Source organism: Hyperoodon ampullatus, assembly GCF_949752795.1.
Source record: "Hyperoodon ampullatus genome assembly, chromosome: 2".
Lineage (NCBI taxonomy): Eukaryota > Metazoa > Chordata > Mammalia > Artiodactyla > Ziphiidae > Hyperoodon > Hyperoodon ampullatus.
The window spans coordinates 148674323-148696823 of record NC_136915.1 but is presented as its reverse complement, the minus strand read 5'-3'; the positions used below and the strand labels follow the sequence as shown (position 1 = coordinate 148696823).

At 43.8% G+C, this 22501-nt stretch overlaps 1 protein-coding gene and 1 pseudogene across 2 annotated transcripts; one reads left to right on the top strand and one right to left on the bottom strand.

Annotated features, from left to right (window-relative positions):
• Positions 1 to 2577: 2577 nt before the first annotated feature.
• Positions 2578 to 12017, top strand: LOC307049136 (dual specificity tyrosine-phosphorylation-regulated kinase 3-like; annotated as a pseudogene). The gene is made up of 3 exons: positions 2578 to 2654; positions 4532 to 4642; positions 10258 to 12017. The product of its transcript is annotated as a dual specificity tyrosine-phosphorylation-regulated kinase 3-like (transcript).
• Positions 11814 to 21748, bottom strand: LOC307049140 (eukaryotic translation initiation factor 2D-like; the record flags this gene model as incomplete). Its single annotated transcript, XM_079698531.1, has 8 exons — positions 11814 to 11888; positions 13064 to 13181; positions 13682 to 13938; positions 15759 to 15866; positions 18441 to 18531; positions 19005 to 19088; positions 20575 to 20765; positions 21693 to 21748. 8 exons carry the CDS (start codon positions 21746 to 21748, stop codon positions 11876 to 11878), a joined length of 918 nt encoding a protein of 305 aa, XP_079554657.1. The 3' UTR covers positions 11814 to 11875.
• Between the last annotated feature and the right edge of the window lie 753 nt (positions 21749 to 22501).

Sequence of the window (22501 nt, the reverse complement as noted above, 5' to 3'; positions counted from 1 at the left end):
GAAGCCATTTTGTTATCTAAGCCTGGCCACAATGCTTGCCCTTGCACAGGTCTCAGTAATTAATGATCTTAAGGGAAGAAAAGAATGCAGAAACATTACCTGTTATTAGGCAAGAGAAGTTCTAAAGAGTCCCAGTTCTCTTTCAATGGCAAAGATTAGCCTCAAGTGCTCAGCTACCAGATCAACTGGAACCTAAGGGATAATGATGTTGACGTTTTATGAACTTCATGACTTCAATCAACTGAAGCTTGAGCTCTGTCAATCATGACTATGCTTAAAACTTCTCCAGTTTGACAGTTCTGGGAGACACTGTTTTGGGCAAGATCCTCAGGGTTCTCCTTACTTGCTGCAAGTAATAAATCCTTCCTTCTCTCGCTCTTTGATTTCATTGCATCTTTTGGCTCAACACCCACCAAGAGGCAAACCCAGTTTTTTGGTAACGGGAAGGGAAGAAAGGGCGTAAATGATGTAGAAGCTGCTCAGGAGCTGGAGCGCACAGGGCAGCGGTTCAGCTGGGGTGTGGGGGCTCCTGCTAGATCCCTCATTGGGCTTTAATCCAGCCACACTGTTAGGAAACAGGGGCTCTTTGAAGAAATTACTTGGGTCACTAAGGTCGGAGACTCATGAAGTGCCAGCATCCTCGTGTAATCCTCCCTCCCGTGACCTTGGGATCAATAGCCTAAAGACAAAGGAGGCCTCTGTGCTTCCTATCTCAGGGGCAGGAAGGGGAGCAGAATGCTTCAAGGTGGCTTACATAGCTATGTCTTAAAGCAGACTTGGAGAGAGCAGTGATTCAGAAGGAGGTAAGAAAACTTGGGGGGGCAAGTCCTATCGAAACGTTTAGTGCAGTAAAGTGCTCTGAGGGGTCCACATAAGTACTAAGAACAATGATTATTTCATACAATTTTGCAACCTTAGAGCTGGAAAGGACCTCAGCAACAATCTAGTCCAAACCTTTCGCTGCCATGGAACTCTTCCTTCAAACAAAATCTTCCATAGGAGTCTAAATACAAACCCACATGAAAGCAGGATTGTTCTGGTTGGGGAAGGGTGGGGGAGGGGCTGGGCGAGGTTAGGAAAAAAAAGCTTATTCATAAGATTACAAAAAAATTTTAAATCATCATGGGAGAAAATCTTTGAATTTATATTTTTATCATAGGCTAAAGAAAACATTGATTGTAAAGTTCCCCAAACTGACACATTAGTAATTTATAAAGTGAAGAGCCTTTGGATTTTAAGGGCGTTTTTACTAAAGACATGAGAACAGGGACTCTGACTTTTAGTCTCACGGAAATGAGCCTTGGATGCAAATGTTCAGGTTTCTGGACTATGCTCTGCAGGCTTGGGGCAAGGAGTCCCCAAGCCCCACCAGGTGGCGCCCGTGTTCGGCATTTCCATAACGTTTAGTTCTCTCCTCAAGGGTCAGACAGCCTGCCTCGAGTTTTGTAGGTTTAGATAATCCGACTGGCCGTTACGCTCAAGAAAACAACACTTGTGTTCTTCTGTTTTAACCTCCTTCCCTTTCACTTTCGTTCCAACTATCCAAATCCGCTTACCCTTGGTGTTGCCAAGGCATCTTAACTTTTCAGAAAAGTAAAGGGAAAACCCCCACCCATTCCAAGGAAGAAGACAGGAAGAGCCTTCTTTCCAGGGGGTCTTGTGCAGCAGGACGAAGGCTGGGAATTTGGAGACATTTAGTTCAGGCTTTGCCAACCACAGATCTCCTCTGGCCTCACTTTCCTCATCCTTAAAATGGCTCTCAGCCCTACCATCCGTGGCATCCCATTGCAGGGGAGTCAGACATACCTCAGCTTAAATTCCCCATCCTACTTAAATCTAGATAAAAGAGGGATGTCATCTAGTATGGTTACTGAGGTTAAATGAAAAGATTCGTGGCGCCGGTCGTGTCACAAAATGGGTTTATTATTATTGGTTTCCTTTGTTAACTCATTACCCTCCGGAGGGACGCCCCTCAGTGGAGAAGTCTGAGAAATTACCCATGTCTTTCGTCCTTAGTTTATTCATATTCAAGGGAGGTTTTAGAACTCTAGGCTGCAACTTGCTAAGAGATAGCTAGCTGACCGTGAGGTGCCGGCTGCCACTTCTGAGGCAGAAATCGGGGGCTGCTATTTCACAAACCCTCCGTCAGGGCCCTTCCACCTCCCCAGCCGCGGCCCTCAGGCCTCAGCCAGCGACCAGACAACCTCAGGCGGCGGGTTCCCAGCCTCCCGCCTCCCACCTTCCGGGGCCAGCGAGAGCTTCCGAGACACGCGCCGCTCAGTGGGGAGTGGCCGCGGCCCCGCCCCTGTGCGTGGCCACATTGTTGCGCCGAGGCGTTTCAAGGGGCGTGCCGCGGTTGCTAGGCGACCACACCACTCCCCTTCCCGCCCCTGCTGCTCCTCTGGCAGTTGTCGACCCCAGCCAGTCCCGAGCGGACGCGCTGGGAGCTGCACTGTGTGGAAGAGAGTTACCGAGGAAACGTCGCGGCCCGGGAGGCAGCCGCCCCAGCTCAGGTGGACGCTGCTCGCCTGACCGTCCAAACGCCGCCCCTCCCTCCGGGGGGTCCGGAGCTAACGGATGGGAGGCACAGCTCGCGGGTCCGGGCGGAAAGATGCGGGGCCGCCAGGAGACGGACTGCCGCCCCAGCCGCGGAGGTAACGGCGCCGGGGGATAACGCGCTGGGGCTCCCGAAGGAGCCGCTGCAGCTGGCAGGCGAGGTCGGGGGGCGTGGATGGACTGGGCTGGAGGTTGAGCGAGCCCCCAAGCAGTAAGGACGAGGGAAGGGGTCTGACTCCCTCTCCGGGACTGGCCCACCCTCTTCCTCTCCATCAGCTCCCCTGCCCCCAGCCCAGCGCGGGAGTGGGCTAGAAAGGAGTTAGGGAAAGAAGAATTCCCACCCTGGGGATTATTTCTGAAGTCCTACATCGCGGGTATATGGTAGGAACTCTGAGAAGCTGGGATTTTTTTGGTGGGGCTTTTTAGCAAGCTGGGGGAGACAGGGAGCAATACCTTTTCAAATAAGCCCTGTTGCTCAGAGCAGATAACCAAGGGCTTTGCCGTGAGGGGTGTAGGTGAGGGGCTCTGCCGAGTAGGACTTTTTGTGGATCGTGTTTTGAGAGATTCTCCACCTTTCATAGGATTTTACACCTTAATGGAGAGTAGGGACCACCTGCCCACTTCATTTGCATGGAGACTACCTTTGGGTAATTTCCTTTGGCTATTTCTAGGAAATCTTGTAGGTCTTCAGTCTCTCTTTTTCTTTGTAAATGTGGACGTCTGTCCCATTTTGTTTGTTTTATTCATGCTGTTGGCAAAGAATCAGTCACATCCAGAATTTTTGGTTCTTGTCAATGAAGCAGTTCCCGTTAAAGGTATAATTTTATCAGAATGTAAGCAGGTTTTTTAAAAAGAGAACATTCCAAAAATATTTGTAGTGGGATTTCTGTTTGGTTTTTGTTTTTCGCTTTTTTTTCTCTTTGTATTCCTATAACACATCGATTAAGAAAACTCTAGAACTAATTTTACAAAACAGTTTTTATAAGCCACTAAAATATTCCAGCATAGTTTTAAAGATTAAAAAAAATTCTTCCCTTGCAGCTGGCTCATTATCATTGTATTCATAGTATATCATGTAAAAATGATACAATGAAATGCTGATGTGTGTTACTGGGAAATCCATGTTCTTGGTGGCAGATGAAATACATTATTCAGAGCCATCCTGTGGATTAAATAAATCCTCTCCGTCTTTTGTGTTCCCTTACAGCGGTGGAGGGAGGCACAGTGTTAAAGAGCAGAGAAATTATCATTTGGCATTTAGCTTCCACCATCCACCCGAAAATTAAGTGGGTAAAATAAAGATGTGAAATCCAGTACGTTTTGTAATTTAGAGAATCCCTATAGTATTTGCTGTAGAATTCACTGTATTTTTCTACAAGTTAGATAGATGTTAAGTAGGAAAGTAAATAAATAAATAAAGAGAAAGCCCTAAGAAGGCCTTTTATTTCTTGCTTGTGAGACCCAGAAGTGCGTAGACTGGAACTATTCTTCCCTTTACAACATGTGGCCAACGGCTCAGAGAGGAAGGTAGAGTAGCCAGTGGTAGAGCTGAGATTAGAATCCAAGTCTCCGACTTGAAAATACAGTTCTCTGTCTTGTTTGTTTGTTCTGGTTAGCTTTTAGGCTTCAGATTTCAACTAGCCTTCGTTTTCAAGTAGTAAGTTAAATGAGATTCTTTTGATGGTCCCTATTGTTAACAACATTCAGAAAGTACGACTTATTTTAACAATTTCAAACTATAAACCTAGAAATGCTGTCCTTTCTTTAAAAATAAAAAAAGGAGGAAAAGTTGGGTTTCCTCCCTTCCTCTGCCAAATACCCCTGTGGTGTGTATTCAGTGCCAAAATGCAGTGTGGACATTTGTTTGTATTAATTATTCTTTGTAGCAGATATGAAGCAGTTAAAGGGTGTTTTGGAAATACAAATTTATATACTTCAGTTACTGACAGATTTTATCTGTAATCCTTTCAACTAGATTGGATGATTTTGTCAATGATGCCGTGTGATAATAGATGAAACCAAAGGCTCACCCTGTTCAAATGCACTCCGCAATCCTTCTGAACCACCTCTACCCAGAAGACTAAATGTAAGTAAATGAAGTAATTCTTTGAGCTCTAATGGGCCTGGAAAGGAGGAAGTGCTACTTTAAATGGTCAAGGTACAGTTACATGTCACTGGTAACCCAGGCTCTTTTTTATTCACTTTTGGTTTCTCTTGACTTTGAAATAACAATTTCTGTGGTCCAAGTTCAGCTTTTCAGAATGATTTTGATTTGGAGCCCACCTCTTCCTTTCAATCACTGGGGTAAATAGGGAAAAAAACGACATGCTACTTTTATCTAGATAGTGTTTGTTTGTTTGTTTTTTTGCAGTACTCGGGCCTCTCACCGTTGTGGCCTCTCCCATTGAGGAGCACAGGCTCCGGACGCGCAGGCTCAGCGGCCATGGCTGACGGGCCCAGCCACTCCGCGGCATGTGGGATCTTCCCGGACCGGGACACGAACCAGTGTCCCCTGCATCGGCAGGCGGACTCTCAACCACTGCGCCACCAGGGAAGCCCTAGATAGTGGTTATTATTTTTTTTTTTTTTGATAGAATGGTATGTACAATATATTTTAATGGCTCATTTTAACAAGAACAAGAAACAGAAAATACCTCTGAACTTACAAATCTGCAGGTTTTTCCTGCACGGTAAAAATGCAGTCCTAGCTTATTAGTATGCTTAAGAGAACCATTTTATAGATCATAAATGAAACTTAGCAATACATTTTGGTTTCGATGCATTTAATCATTTTGGAGCTTGCCGACATTTAGCTTTTGACACCGTTTTATGTTTAAGAGAATAAATTAATTCCCATTCCCTCGGCACTCACAGAGTGGTAGGGAGAGCAGGGTTTTGGACAAGTTCCATGACAGGGAGAATCTATCCTGTGACTTTAAAATTTGCTGCATATATCATCAACGAACAAACTTAATAATTGAGTAGACTAATTTATCAATAATTCTCCTTCATATTTCTGTTTAAGACCTAAAATTATTTCTATGTAAAACACTGCTTGCATTTTTCATAGTCCTTCCCAACGGTTTGTCAGCTTTTGCCATTAAAAATCAACCCCTTCACTACTTTCAAGGCTAATAATATTACAAATTACGTGCTACATATATTTGGAAGGCTAGTCACCCTATTTTTAATCTCCTTTCTAAAGTGCAGTAAGTTTCCATTCTCCACAAGCTTATAGTTTTTAATATGTAAAAACCTCTAAGAGCTCCAGAACCACCTATATACTCGTGTGTTGACTATCAGATTTCGTGGTTACTTGCTGACAATTAGCACATCTCTCTGGGAAACTTTTACAGTCCGTCATCATGTGACTTAAAGTCCATTTTAACTTTACTTCAGAGTTGGCCAGTGCTAATCACCATATAGTAGGGCAATTAAATTGTATGTTTCAGGATCAAAATGAATTTTTTTACTGTGTGGTATTCAGAGTAACACAGCTTGCAAAACACAAGATTTTAGATTCTAAAACAATGCTGTCTTTGCAAATTTTGCTGAAAAAAAGTGCTTTTGACCTCTTAGTAACACTTACAGTTCATTATGCCATGACTCCATTGCCAGACGCTATTGCTCATTTCACAAAGTGCTTTGGCTTCATTGTTTATCCAAGATGCCCTTACATTCTTGTTGTAAACTATAAATCATCTGCTCATAGGCTTTTATTGGGTTAGCTTTGTGTTGCAGAGATTTAGGGTCGAGAACGAGGGAGGGGGTGGTGTTTTATATCTGGACGAGAAGGATATTCCTTTTCTGAATTTCTCAACAAGATCTTTAAGACTTGATTAACGCAGTTGAAGATTCTATCTGAAATGTCAAGAGTGCTCCAAATTGATCAGCTCGGTGCTTTGTGACCACCTAGAGGGGTGGGATAGGGAGGATGGGAGACGCAAGAGGGAGGAGATATGGGGACATATGTATATGTATGGCTGATTCGCTTTGTTATAAAGCAGAAACTAACACGCCATTGTAAAGCAATTGTACTCCAATACAGGGGTGTTAAAAAAAAAAAGAGCGCTCCAAATTAACAATGTACATGAAGCATTCTTAAATAAAACATGATTAATCTGGCATTATTTGTCTCTCTGGATATAATTACATAGTTAAAATATTTGAAGTCGATAGCAGACATTGGTCAGTTATTGTGATTATAACCCTAGACTAGAAATATATAGTGTTTTGTAACTACTTTAACATGTGTGAAAATTCTAGATTCTCCTAGAACAACGGAAGGAAGATTTTATTTATAGCACAGCAGACTTGATACATAATTGATTCAGACCAGTATTTGAGTTATTACAGGAAAGGAAAGAAAGCTAAGGCGAGAACCCCTCCCTGTGTGGAAAAATTTCTTTCTGGAATTCTTCAGATTCATTGGAGGTTCAAACCTTGACAGTCCACAGGGGACTAGACCTGAAGTGTCTTGTTCTGTTCTGGAAGCCACACTTGCAGAGAGATATACCGTGCAGCCCATAACGTGTTGAGAACGTGAATAGGATATAGTAAGGCAGCCTGACCCAGGCTGTGTGAGGTGGAGGATGTGATGGGGATGATGAGCCTCGAGAAAAAATGGTGAAGGCAGGACAGCCCCTTTTAGGTATCTGAAGGGCTTTAACATGGAAATTTGGACACTCCTGTGTAGTTCCGGAGGACCAAATAAGACGTAATTTGCAGAGAGAGAGATTTAGGCTCACTTTAAGGAAAAACCATGAGTCAGGAAATCCAAATGACATCCTTAATCTTATTGTAATAGTTCTGTGGAAGTTAAATTTCTGTTCTTATTAACATTCTGTACCTGAGACCCTCTCTTTACCACAAACAGAAATGAATACCTCCAGAGCCAGCACAGCCTTACATGTAGGTAGAGTAGGTGAAATGCCCAGGGGTGGACCCTGGACCACAAATACCTTTCCTACCAGCTTGTCATTGATGACCGCGGGTCCTAGAGAGTCATTCCCTTGGGATAAAGCATTGATCTTTTTAAAGGTCAAATATGTCTGGAGAGATAACCCATTAAATTGCATGGCAAGTTGAAAGGAGGTCTTATGGGGGGAGAAAGTGGGTGAGGTGTTTCCATGCATCCTAAGGGAAGGCTGATTGTGCAGGCCTTCACGGAACAGAAGGCATAGTTAATGCCAGATGTCTGGTGGAGGGAGTCTGGAACTGCAGAGGAAGGCACCACAGAGAGAAAAGATAAGCTGAAAGGGGAAAGGGAGGGTGTATTGGAGTTTAAACAATATATTGAGAATTTTGCCTAATTGTTACCAGTGTTTTTAACATGTTTTATAGTTTCTGAGGGTCTTTCACATATATTATTAATTATAATTTGATTCACACAACATCCTGCAAGGAGGTATTATTATCCACATTTTAAAGATAAAGAAATTGAGGCTAAGAAACTGGGCTAAAGGTTAAGCCTACCCTGGGACCTACAGTTTTTGAGCAGTGTAGCCAGGACCCCAACCTAGGCCTTCTGACTTCACATTTCTTCAGAATGTGTCCCCAAGATTTTAGCAGTAAATATTTAGATGCATTTAGGTTAGGTAGTAAAAATTTAAGGAAAACTGGTTTAGATGCATGCAAATATTTGGTTTTGTTATGTAAATCTACCTAAAACCAAATAATTATAATTCCCTAGTTCAGCCAAACCTATCTCCTAATAGATTGTAGTGCCTTGAGGTAACCTGGTTTTTGGCACTTTTATAATTGTGAACAATTAGTGCTCATGTGAATGTTAGATGGATGGATGAGACCTTTTTTTTCCATCCCTAAAAACAGGAATGGTTATTTGACTTAATTGCTGATAAACAAAATGTTGCATTATATTTACATCTTAGCAAGGTATTTAGGTTCTGTCTGCCAGCCTGTTTTATTTTCTTGACTAGTGATAGTTCTCTATTTTGGTATCAGAGATCTCTCCTGGTCCGTATCTTGCCTCTTTATGTAGAAACCCAATGCCAAAGTATGGCTACCGTTGTACTGGCTGCTTTGCTTATATGTAAGATGGTGCAGTGCCTCATTTTTGTAACTGTAGTACTATATAAATGTTTAAATTGATTAAATGACCTAAAAGAAGCAGGCAGGAACTAATGTCGTGCTTTTATAACTAAATTAGGGGCTGTCTAAAGTATGCCAACACTTAATTTTTTTTCATCCCTTTTTTGTTTTTTATATTTACATCTTTTATATTTTTATTTATATAGGTGATGGGTCAGGTGTTGTTTGCTTAGGTTATATTAAAATTCTCTTTTTTTAAATGGTTGGCCACTTTGGATCATTACCTTATAATTTGCGTTATATTTTAAGAGATCACAAATATAGCTCAGAGCTTCTCTGGAATTATCTACCCCTGATCATAGAGGCTCTCAATCATACAGATCGGGGGTAAAGTTCTTCAGGGTCTGTTAAGAAAATAGTTGTTCTTTGAAGTATCCCAGACTTTTTTTTTAAACAACAGATTTAGCACTTTTTTCCTTCTTTCCTTCTAGCACATTCTTATATTTTTCTTAGTATTTTTTTTAGCGTTTGGCTTTTTCATTGTCTTTCCCTCCATCGAGTTTCAAAGAATCTTATTTCATTTCAGAGGTATTTAATAAGTAAAGTTTTCTTCTGTAGGTTATGGTTCCTTGCAGGAAAAGGTGATGCCAAATCAAGTAAAAAGAGTTGTATGCCTTTGTCACGTAGGCGTTTGCTGAGGGAGACTAGTGTATGTGTCTATGAGCAAGGGAAGGAGAGAGAAAGGAGACTCTTTGTCTTTAGGAGAGTTTTACAAGAAGCACCCTGGGGCTTTAGATTCTCACTGCTATTCATCAGATACATAAAGAATTGGCCTTGGTGATCTCAAGAGTTCTCTCTGCATTAGAAATTTTGTGATTCAATGAACAGAGATAGAAAGATGTGATCATTTATTTGGGGACCCAGGAGTAGATGATGAGGCCTTGGTTGATTCCAGGCCAAGGTCAACATTCAGCCCTACTGGAGAATAGTACAGGCACTAGGAGAAGCTGGTACCAGGTTATGTTAATGTTCTGGACCAAGATTCAGAAGACCTGGGGATCACATCCTGCCTCTGTCCCTTTATCATTTACAGAACACTTTAATATGTATTCATTTGCTCCTGGTACATGCCCTTAAGATTTGGGAAGATACTTGAAACAGTTTGTGAACAATATAGGACAGTATATATATAACAAGGGCCAGATTACGTGGTAGACTCGAAAAGCTGCAGTTAAGATGTGAGTGGAGCCATAGTTAGTATGGGCTTGGAGTAGTTCTAAGTGGAAGAGGGAGGACTAGCATTGGGCTTTGAAAGAGCGTAGGATTTGAGTGGATGGAGTGAAACGATTCTCGGTAGGAAGACATACCAGTTAGAAGGAATCTAGCATGTTTCGGGTATGGTAAGATGACCGTCTTGTTTTGAACAAAGGGAGGCCTATGTAGTGGGGCTGGGGTGGCCACAGCAGTCAGGGAACCCAAGGTTTAACATAACACGAGTTTCTAGAGACTCCTGCTTTTCTTATCTCACTTTTGGGCCGTTTAACTACACAACTGGCATGTTTTGTTGTTTTGTTCAGTCAGGGGGACGATTCTTTCATTCTTCCACCGTTTTTAGTGACTTTAACATAGATTCACTTCTCTTTGCCGTAGATCACCACTGAGCATTTAACAAGAGATCCTACTCAGTGCTTCCTGAATGGAGGTGAGATGAAGGTAGAACAACTATTTCAAGAATCTGGCAACAGGAGATCTGATACTTTTCAGTCAGATGGCATCAACGACTCTGAAAAATGCTCTCCTACAGTTTCTCAGGGTAAAAGTTCAGATCGTTTGAATACAGTAAAATCCAGCAGTTCATCCAAAGCATCCAAAGTGTTGCCTCTGACCCCAGAACAAGCACTGAAGCAGTATAAACACCACCTCACTGCTTATGAGAAGCTGGAAATCATCAATTATCCAGAAATTTACTTTGTGGGTCCAAATGCCAAAAAAAGACATGGAGTTATCGGTGGTCCCAATAATGGGGGTTATGATGATGCAGATGGGGCCTACATTTACGTGCCTCGAGACCATCTAGCTTATCGATATGAGGTGCTGAAAATTATTGGCAAGGGCAGTTTTGGGCAGGTAGCCCGGGTCTATGATCACAAACTTCGACAGTACGTGGCCCTGAAGATGGTACACAATGAAAAGCACTTCCATCACCAAGCAGCCAAGGAGATCCGGATTTTGGAGCATCTTAAAAAGCTGGATAAAACCGGTAGCATGAACGTTATTCATATGCTGGAAAGTTTCACGTTCCGGAACCATGTTTGCATGGCCTTTGAGTTACTGAGCGTAGACCTTTATGAGCTCATGAAAAAAAACAAGTTCCAGGGTTTTAGTATCCAGTTGGTTCGCAAGTTTGCTCAATCCATCTTGCAATCCTTGGATGCTCTCCACAGAAACAAGATCATTCACTGTGACCTGAAGCCAGAAAACATTCTCCTGAAACACTATGGGCACAGTGCGACTAAGGTCATTGACTTTGGGTCCAGCTGTTTTGAGTACCGGAAGCTTTACACCTATATCCAGTCTCGGTTCTACAGAGCTCCAGAGATCATCTTAGGAAGCCGCTACAGCACGTCCATTGACATGTGGAGTTTTGGCTGCATCCTTGCAGAACTTTTAACAGGACATCCTCTCTTCCCTGGAGAGGATGAAGGAGACCAGCTGGCCTGTATGATGGAGCTTCTAGGGATGCCACCACCAAAACTCCTGGAGCAATCCAAACGTGCCAAGTACTTTATTAACTCCAGGGGCCTACCTCGCTACTGTTTTGCGACCAGTCAGGCAGATGGGAGGGTTGTGTTTGTGGGAGGTCGTTCACGGAGGGGTAAGAAGCGGGGTCCCCCAGGCAGCAAAGACTGGCGGACAGCACTGAAGGGGTGTGATGATTACCTCTTCATAGACTTTTTGAAAAGGTGTCTTACCTGGGACCCCTCTGCCCGCCTGACCGCAGCTCAAGCACTAAGACACCCTTGGATTAGCAAGTCTGTGCCCAGACCTCTCACCATTGAAAAGGTGTCAGGCAAAAGGGTAGTAAACCCTGCAAATGCTTTCCAGGGCCTGGGTTGCAAGCTGCCTCCAATTGTACGAATAGCCAATAAGCTTAAAGCTAACTTAACGTCAGAAACCAGTGGTGGTATACCTCTGTGCACTGTATTGCCAAAACTGATTAACTAATGGACAGCTGGTGTGCTCAGAGATGATATGTAGGTATTTTTAATTATCTTGCAAACCTGAAAATGGAAAAAAAGAAACAACACCAAGCCCATTCATGGATATGTTTTTGGTAGACTAGATATCTTTTTTTAACAAGGCAAAGCATTTTTATATGACTGTAAAAGAACTCTTGAAGGGCTAATTACCTAACCAGCTTGTATTGGCCATCCTGGGATACACAGTAAAAGACTTTTTATAAGTCAGTGCATCTTTTGTTATTATTGTCAGGTGTTCACCAACCTGTGTATTATTCTGTGGGTTTAAATCCTTTTCTCTCAAGGTAGACGATATACCAGAAAGTATATCCTGAACATTCACTTCTAGTCTCCCTTGGCATCTGTTCCAGAGGCTTAATTTGGGACATGGCTGTAGTTATAGATGAGACTGAAAACTAGATCTGCCGCGCACTCCAGACCCCACATGTGTATAGAATGCCTTAAAGAAGCTCACATGTAGAGGAAGAGAATTACATTAAAACCACTTTTTTAAACAACAGAGCAAAATTCTCAAAAAGAAAGAAGTTCAGACTTGAGGTGAAAATCAATAAGCAAATCTCCTGACATGATAATATTTACTGGGTGCTTATTAAATGTCAGGTTATTCGATCTTGACAGCAATCTTACAAGTGTTAGAAATCAGGGCTCAGAGAAGCCTGGTAATGGGCTCAAATACACCTTTGCTCCAACACCCTGGGGAGCTGGCTTTTGAGCCCAGATGGCTCAGTCTTCAAAGTCCAGGTTCAACCCACATGTAACACTCCCTCTGCTGGTGGCTGTGTGTGCGGGTCGGGTGGGGGGGTTCACACCGATTCTTCCTGCTGACACAACCTAATCTGGCCCACCTACTCTTCAGAAAGGTGTGAGGGGACTGAAGCCTCCAGAACAAACAGGCTGCCCCAGGGCCCTTCCGGGGCCGGATATGCTGCCCAATCCGTAAAAGAGCCCAGAATCACCACAGCAGAGGCAGTGCTCAAAGCGCCTTGCGCATTTTTAACCTTCATTTCCTCGACATCCTTTCACTGGCTAAAACTTAAGTCTTTAAAACTCAGTATTTGCTAGATCAACCCTCCACTTCGCTCTTTCCACATCATGTCCCTAAAACAATTCCCCCATCAGCCTTGTCCTATCCTACCACCAAAGAGCAGGAAACAGACCCACCGCCCGGCCCCCAGCCCACACCATGCCTTCCATACCAGCAGGAGAACATGCGGCTGCCCAGGAGAGTGCTGGTGAGTAAAGGGAGGTCAGCCTTTTTGACGCGGTACTTCAAAGCACGCAAGAAGCATCTCTGCAACAGTTCATCCATTTGCTCTGCAAGGAGAAGACAAGAACCACATCCTTCCTGAAGGCCGCAGAAGGCCCGCGCAGCACAAGATAACTCCCCGCACGGTGACATCCGTACCTCACCCCTCAGCTCTGAAGGAGCCCATTCCCAGGCACCAAAGCTCCCAGACTCTCTAGAACACTGAGCCTTCACCGAGGTCTGACCCCACAGAAGGGGTCAGGCCACAAAGTCCCACCCAGCCAGGCACAGATGCTTCTCTGATAGAGAAGTCAGAGCCAGAAGAAAACTAAGAGGGCCGTGTAGCTGGGAACAGTCCAAATAGCAGAGTCGACGGGTATCCAGGGAAACGCGACATATGCGCAAGACTCCCAGGTAAGATGGCAAAGGGCTGTGGCACCACCCTCACCAAAACTAAGGCCTTTCCCCGCCCCTCCCGGAGCCCTGGCGCCGCTCTGGTCGGAAGCAGAGCAGAGCGCTTCAGTCCCTACACTGAGAGGCGAGCGCCCTGCTCCTGCCAGAGCTGTACCTTGAAGGGTCTTGCTGTCCGTGGGGCCTGGGCTCAGGCCCCCGACACTGGGGTCTTCCGTAGCTTCCGACGGGGACTTCTCCCCACACCTCTGCTGAACCTCCCCCTCCTCCTCCTCCTCTCCCTCCAGGGTCAGGCGCCTCATGTCTCCCTGCAAGGTGGTGTCTGCCTGGACAGACCCCTTCTCTTCACTGAGATCTGGGGGATCCAGGGCCAGTGGAGCAATGGATGGTGGAGAGGACTTGTCTCCAGATCGCCTGCAAAAACCTCATGTCAGAAACACTGAGCAGCAGCCACAACACTCTCCAGCCCCGGTCAGGGGGTCAGCAGGGGTCCAGAGAGAGTAAGACCCACAGGCAGGGGTGTCCAGGAGAGGCCAGAGAACCTGGGTGTGCCTCTCAACTCTGTTTCCAATTCTGGGCCCAGAGAAGTCCCATGCCTCAGTTTCCTCATCTTTGAAATGGGGAGAGTAATTCTTGCCTCCTCCTTAACTCAAACAGAAATTCAGGGACAGAGAAAAATTAAAGACAATATAGTTAAAGTGGAGCTCCCCTTCCAAAATATTCCCTTCATATAAATTAAAAATAAAACCATTTTGAATTAAATAACCAAATGAAGATTGCAAACGCATCTGTAGTGCCAGTTTGGTGAAATACAAACCCAAGGTTGAGCGTATGGAACAAATTACAAACACGTGGACTGCTCAAGACTGCTCAAGACTGCTTCTGTGTTAAATCAGAATGCAATCTAAAATAGATAAATGACAAGGACCAACTGTATAGCACAGGGAACTATATTCAATACCTTGTAATAACCTTTAATGGAAAAGAATCTGAGAAAGAACATATATGTATATATCTATATCTAGAATCACTAGATATAGTAATGGTCACTAGAATCACTTGGCTGTTCACCTGAAACTAACACAACATTGTACATCAACTATACCTCAACTGAAAAAAAAGAATGCAATCTAACCTGCAGAGTAGAGATTACAATGGCTTTATGCCACTAAGCCTTATGAAGACAGGAAATAAAGGGATGCCACATAGCAGAGCGGGAAAAACAAAAAGCTTTATGTTAACTAACATTATGCAAGTCCAACAAAGTTTTACTAACAGCCGCAGCAAGGCTTATTAAGTATGGCTACTAGTGAGGCCAGAGCATATGTTTAGGCTATTCTGATCAGGTAAATACCATAAGTGTTTTCAAAGGGCGGGAAGAGGGGAGACTGAGGCAGCCACTGATAAAACAATTTAGACAACAGGACCTTAACTGCCCAGACTAACAGTCAGACAACAAGATGCTGGGAGTACGTGAGTAAGCAGCCCTCAAATGCCTGCTGAAACCCACACTGATGAGGCTGTACCTCCAGCAAAGCAGGGCTTGGCCAATACTTGTAAAATAAGTAACTCCAAGACTGACTAAAAACGTAAGGGTAAATCTATACCAACAGGCCACAACACTTGGCCAGAAGACCAGGTATACTGCTTTTGAGAAAAGCACTACTTACTATTTTGGTTAAATGACAAGAAAATAACCAGAAAATAAACTCACATACAGCTCCAGGGAGCAACCGTCACAGTGAGAAAGTGCCAGTTCCGTAATGAGGAGGAGATCCGAAATGTGGAACTTGAACAACAGGAAAGTCATCAGGTTGTCACCGTGGTGCCTGAGGATGTACTCTGCTTTGATTTGGATTCAGATGTGAGAATTCCCGAGCACTCATCATGGGGTCAGAAAATGCCTAAATGTACACGGCAGAAAAGGCCAGATCGACCAGTGCCATAAAAATAAAGAACATCACTGTACTGACAGGCAGAGAAGACCATCCCCAAGGCCTTCTTCCAGCCCTAGGATTCTACAATTCACCTAGGAAATAAAGTTCTCTGTAATTTCTTTTCTAAACAGGCCAAAAAAAAAATCTTTTCTCCACATTTTGCAAGGAAATTAATGTCTAGGGTCAGCAACTTGACTAAGGACACAGCAGGCATCAAAACTCTCGCTTCTCAATCCAGGCCCTGTGCTCCCTCCACCCACCCAGCTCCCTATAAAACAGAAAAAGCATGGAACCCACCACAAGTGGTCCTGGTAGGTGTGGAGCACAGAGAAGCCCCTTCCCTTCAGACCTGAGGTCAGCATCTCGGCTGTGGACATGGCAGCAACTCCGATGGCAACGGGGGCTCTGAGAAGGAGGAGGTCAGAGACGAGGGTCAGGGAAAGTCTTCCAGGAGGGCACATGTCAGGACCAGGTTTCCACACGTGTGTTCAAAGCACCACAGTTGCAAATCTGATGCATCCACTTGTATCACAGAGCTAAAACTCGGTGCAGTCTCAATCTTATTCAAATTACCTACACATATGACTTTCAAAAATTCCTTGACCAAATATTCCTTTCTGTGTAGGTAACTCCTCTACTGATGTTATCATTGTTATATTCTTATTATGAACCAAACCCAGGCAGGACTCAGAAGGATATTTAAAGTTCCCTTTCTTTAATTTCAAAAATATAAATTATCTCCCCTATCTCAAAAAAGGCATAGCCATCCTATATGGAAATTCAGAAGGGAGGCCATTCTTATGCCATAAATTAGGCTGAGGGATGCCAGAGGGAAGAGAGAAGAGAGATACAGTGGTACCAACGAAAGGTTCCTTCTGAGTTGGTTCTTTATAACAGGGCTTGCTCTGTATAACATCTATCTAAGAACTGGATGTGTCCAAAATATCAGAAACAACCACATTTACAATAACTACAAAAAACTTCCAAAGCCCAAATGGGAAATCTCTGTCAGCCCACTGTTACTCAGCAATGCTCACACATTGCCTGTAAGGATCAGTGTCCAGCTGGCTAACAGGAGGGGAATATACAAGCCTGGCAACGTTGCCTGGACCCAAGGGAGACGATTCAAGGGCAGATTTCCCAACACCTGAACTTCAAAAAAACGTTTGCTAATCTGGTGGCTCCACTTCCTGTGCCCATGGGTCAGTTCCTGCCACAGAATCTTTGAATTTGGCTTCTTTCCCAGTTCCTAAAAGACGGGTCTTTGTCTTCCACCCTTGGAATCGTCAATGGCTCAAGAACTTCGGTCTCGAACCTGTCTTGTAGTTTTAGTAAACTCCCTTGTACCCTCACCCCCTTCCATAAACCACCTAGGATTCATTCCCACATACATTCTAAATGCCAAACTGAGAGGCCATATACACATTTATGTAGTTTTCTCCTATCTTGGATAGAATACTGGGGGGAAAAACAATAATTTCACCATTCTTTTCAACTTCAAGTTTTGCTACAGGTAAACAAGGAAGGAAACATTTCTAGGTGCTTGGTTCCCAAAGGTTCAAGGAAAATGGGAGAATATGAGCAACAAAAATAAGATCTTTAAACACTGACCCCTCCCATGCCTACCATGTTTCCCTCGCAAAGAACCAATGAGTAAAATAATAAGATGTCATTTTTCATTCAGGATGATACAAATGAAAATGACCCATCATATCCAGTGTCGGTGAGCATGTAAGGAAACAGGCTCCATATACCCTGTAGGTAGGAGGGAAAACTGACACAGCATTTTTATAGGGCAACAGAAAATATGTATGATCTTCAGCCAAACAGTTCTGCTTCCTAGTATCTACTTTAGAAAAATATTGGCACTAGTGTCCCTAGAGGCCTCAGGAAGATCTTGTTTGTGAGAGAGACGAAGTAGAAGCAACCACAATGTCCACTAGAAGAGGACTTTTCCCATCACCCCACAGTGGGTAAAAGGATTTAGCTTATCTGTGCTTGCTGACATGGAAAATGTCCCCACTACCTGAAGTGAAAAAGTAATAGGGATAAAGTTTGTTTATTTGTATTTTTAAACCTACACACCCCAAACCATACATTTTATATGCACGTGTATATATGCATTGAAGAAGGCTGACAAGGACATGCATCAGAATGATAATGGTTACTTCTAGGACAAAAGGATTATGGGGTGAGAGGGTTTTGATTTTTCAGAACTGTTCATACCATTACTTCCTAATTTATTTTAAAAAAGACACACTGTGGTGATGGCTGAACAACCCTGTAAATATACTAAAAAAACCCACTGAATCGTACATTTGAAACAGGTGAATTTTATAGTATGAAAACTGTATCTCAATAAATCTATTAAAAATAATTAAAAGATGAGGATGATGATGTGGATGTTCGACAAAAATAATGTTGAAGTCATGCAAGGCAGGAAAGACCAAGAAAATGTCACAGACAGGAGACTAAGAAGACATGACAACTAAATGCAATGTGGTACCCTGGACTGGATTCTTGAACACAAAAAAAGAAAAAAAAGACATCGTGGGAAAACTGGGGAAATATGCATAAAGTCTGTAATAGTGTCAAAAGGACTGTACCAATGTTAATTCCTTAGTGTTGATAACTGTACTGTGGTTATACAAGATGTTATCATGACAGGAAGCTGGGTAAGGAGTATTTCAGGACTCTACTATACTTGCAACTCTTCTGTAAATCTAAGAAAAAAATTGTTAAAGGAGAAAAAAAACAAATAAATTTTAAAAAAGAAGAAGCAGCAGCAGGAGCAAATACACTTGGCCCAGATGAATGGACACCCCACAGGCTCACTGCCATTCCCCACTCTCTGATTGCTCAGGAAGAATATGTTTTTTCTTTTAATCCTTTATCCATATGCTGTGAAGTTGTCATTCCCACCCCTCCCAAGTTTTCCCTAAGTTTCTTCCCCATAGGCACAGCTGACTGGCACAGTACCTGTTCCCCACCAAGGCAATGGCACAGAGGTCACCCTTCTGTACCTGAGGCAGACCAGCAGGGGGCACCACTAGCCCTGGCAGCATCAAATCTGTAGGAAACAAAAGCATGGCAACTAACTCCACAGTTTACTTCATCATTTATTCATTTGCTCAACAAACATACATTTGTTAAGCATCAACTACATTATTCATAATGAAAATAAAAAGTGGCAAACTGAGGATCAGACCTTTTCCTTCTGGGAGACTAGTGGTCAAACTGAAGCACCAAGCTGAGGGTCCAGTTCCATGATCTATCTTGTTCTGGTTTCCTAAATTCAGTTTATTAATCTAAAGTATAGCATATGGCAGTTCACAAAGCACTTTCATGTCACTTATCTTATTTAAGCCTTACAGCAGGGTCAGAGAGCTTATGGAAGCAGCCAAGTAAGAGATGCAACAGACATGAGGGAAAAATTCTATTTTTCAATCATATGAATGCACAAAATGGGTACATTTATTAAAGTAGTTGGCCTTTACTAAGTAGGTTTCAGCCACTATCCAGAATATAGGAAAATACTCTTACCTGCTCCCCCCACCAGTTTTTCAAGCACCAGGGGCCATGTTGTAAATGTTGCTAGAAGATCAGGATAAGACCACAGGGTGTACACTGTCCAAGAAGAGAGCCAGAAAACACTTACTGCCCAAAAGTCAACCCCCTGGGGAATGGCAAAGCCAAACACTAAGGCCACATTAATCAGGATGTAGAAAAGAAACTCAAGTCAAAGCTAGAGAGAAGGTTGTAAGGGGATGCCCAAAGAAGTTGCATTCTTTTTTTTTATTAGGTTACCCCAAGTTTGTGAAGCGGTTTATATGTTATATGCTATTTACTTGAGAATCCTTGCTTCCTTTAGCCTTAGAGACCTGCATTCTTTACATATTTATACTGAGCTCTTTGCAGTAGTTTCTCTCAATCTATGATCTTGAGAAGTTATTACTGTTACTGGTCGGAAGACACATGAAGTGAGCTACAGCTCTAAGAGTCTGTTTAGTTGCCAAAGTTGGATATTTATGTGTAAGGCTAAAACTAGTGATGAAGTGAACATCTGCTTTTCCTGTACAGTATCCCTTTTCCCCTCTCTGGGAACTGAGTGCCCCTTTTCCTATGGGAAACACATTCCATATAGTTTACATCAGGCTGACTCCCTTCTCAAAGAGGCTGCAGTCTTGAAGAAGGCGGAGCCTTAAGAAACTGGGTGTCACTTGAGACTTGGAGGCACCTATTGTTCCACCTGCACTGCAGCAGCCAAAAATGGCCACAGTGGATAAAAGTAGGGACAGAGCCCCAAAGAGGATTCCTTTTATGTCCTCAGAAGTAAGTAATTCGAAACCAGGGCACCGGCCTGTAAGAAATTCTGAAACTTTCCCATGTGTATTATTTTTATTCTCTCTGTTTCCACAGGGATTAGCAGTAAAACCCTTAGATCAAAAAGGGCTTGTATGTGTACAGCAGCAAAGCAGGGTGGGGGTAGGGGTGGCCTGGGGTAGGAGACTGCACTGCACTGCTGCAGCCAAGCTGGAAGAAAAGCCCCCAAATGACAAAGTAGGTGTCAGCAGCCATGGAAAAGAGAAAAGGACACTGCCTCTCTGAGATCTGTGACAAAGAAAGCAAGCAAAGTATCCTGAGAGCCAGACAAGAGCCTAAGAAAAAATCCCTGTGAGACATCTCAACCAAAGTCCACCACTAAGACAGCTGGGTATGGAGTTTAACTAACCCAGCTTCTTTCCCATCACAGTATCTCTTCAGTATCTTAAGAAAATTCCACTAGTGAAAGTTTTAAGAAGCATTTTTTACATGCCCTGAAACTCCACCCTTTTCACGACCTCGGCTCCAATCCCTACTTAACCCACTAGAAACCAGTGTTTCTGCACCTCAGAATTTCCCTTGGCAACCACCCTCTTTTTGTGTTAACCCTTTTTTTCCCTCACTTCTATAGCAGTTTCTGATCTTGAAAGGCCCAATTCTAGGGACACTAAATCCAAAAAGATTCTTAGGGAGATTTTGCATTTATTGGTTTTAAGGAAGACAGATTAATGGAAGAAACAGATGTTAGGCAAGGACCATAGTAATGGCCATCTCCATCCCATTGCCATACCTGTCGGATATAGATTTTTCTCTAGTTCAAATAGGATGGGGTTACCACCACTCACGTACACAGTCACTGCATCCCCTCTGTGAGCATACAACTTCACAATGTTGAGTTCTTCCTTTCCAGGTACTAACTCAGAGATCTGATCCGTTCCAAGAGTGGGGAAAACAGCTGTCACATCGGCCCGAAGCTTTCTCCTGCAGAGAGCACACATACCTCGTATGTATGCTGCCTGGATGGATTTTAATAAATATTGAGGACTCAAGACTTACTATAAAATCACGAGGCCCAAGAAAAAGACTGGTTGATGATGCCTTATTCTCACTCTTCCAAAACATCCCATTCTCTTTCTCATCCAATGTCTCATCTATTTTCACATGTTCCTGGGGCATGTCTTTCCATTTTACAAAGAGAGGAAAAAACTGAGATCCGGTAAGCAACCCAAGTTAGCCTACCATTAGAAACTAAGCCCTGCCTTCCTGACTCCACACAGAGCTCCTGGACCCACTCCTTTCTCATCTATGCTTGCCAAATCTGTCAACTTATGATTAAACAGCTCTGCTAGGGCACCAAGAATGACAACTATACAACACTGCCTCCAAAATTCCCAAGGTGACACCTTCATTTGCAAAACTGAACAGATACAGTTCTAACCACATATGCCTTATCCTCTCTCACCTCACCCTCCACCTGTCTCTCCTGCCAGTGGTAATCACTAGACACTTCTTCTCGTATACTTGTAGTTCTCTGTGCCCCATCTAATCTCTCCCAAGGGACTCAAAGCTCTTGGTAGGGCAGGGACCCCGTTTTCTTTCATTTTGGCATCCTCCACGACACCCTAAACAGACTGCAGTCAATACGCGCTGATTGAATTATACGCTTTCTCGTAAACTCACTAAAATATCCAAAAGACAGCCTGGGAGATAAATCAGGCCTCCTCTCCATCTTCACTCTCAAAACACGTCTAACTCACCCTTGCCCGCCCCCCGGGGTCCCTTCTCCGGCTGTACCCCTCGGCCTCCACCCCAAGTCGGATGACCCAGCCCAGAAAAGGCTGTGAGCCAGCCGAGCTTCAGAGATGTCTGGGTGCCCTGGTGGGCAGAGCAGGTTCTTCTTTCCCTCACCTGTCCGACCCCTTGATGGCCGTGTTGGACTTGACCCGAAAGGCCTTGGCAAACATGTCTGCTGGAGTGGCCTGGGGAAGAGAAGGAGACCACAGCAGCCAGGGACTGTCAGGAAAGCGCGAGCACGGCAGCTTCCCAACCCGCAGTACTGGAGGCAGCCATGCTTGGGCCCGGCTGGGAAAAGGGCCCGGCTGGAAACCGGGGCCGCGCAGCTTCGCGGCCGGCCCTCGTGGCAAGGCTGGGAACTGAAGCATGGGGGGCGGGGCCGGAGAAGGCGGGGCCGGAGAAGGCGGGGCGGATCCCTGCGCGGAGCGGTGCACCCTTTCGCCTCACCCCTTCTGCCCGGCTCTGCGCCTAGGCGAGTGGCTTGAGCGTGCGCGTCTGTAGTATCTCTGGGGCCAACAGCGATTCCGTTCATTTTTACTCCATCAGCGTTCTAGTGTGTTGAGTAGGAGCTCTGCCAGCTCTCATTCCATTCAGTTTAGTTCAGCTGCACAAAATTAATTGAACTCGTGTTTTATTAAACTTGCAGGCCTCTTGAATGCTTTTCTTCAGGGCTTTTGTTTATTAAGATCTTTACATTTTATTGCACACTTGGGGCCTCAGCTAGAATTCTTTCCGAGATTTTCTCCTTCCTGTTTTTTAATTTACATGAGGTGATAATAACAATAACAGGGAATCCACTTTAGTCCGAGTTTTGACCTCCTGTTAAGAGGAAAAAACTATACAAATGATCTTCAAATCTGTTATTTAAAACTTTTTTTTTTTTTTTTTTTTTTTTTTTTGCGGTATGCGGGCCTCTCACTGCT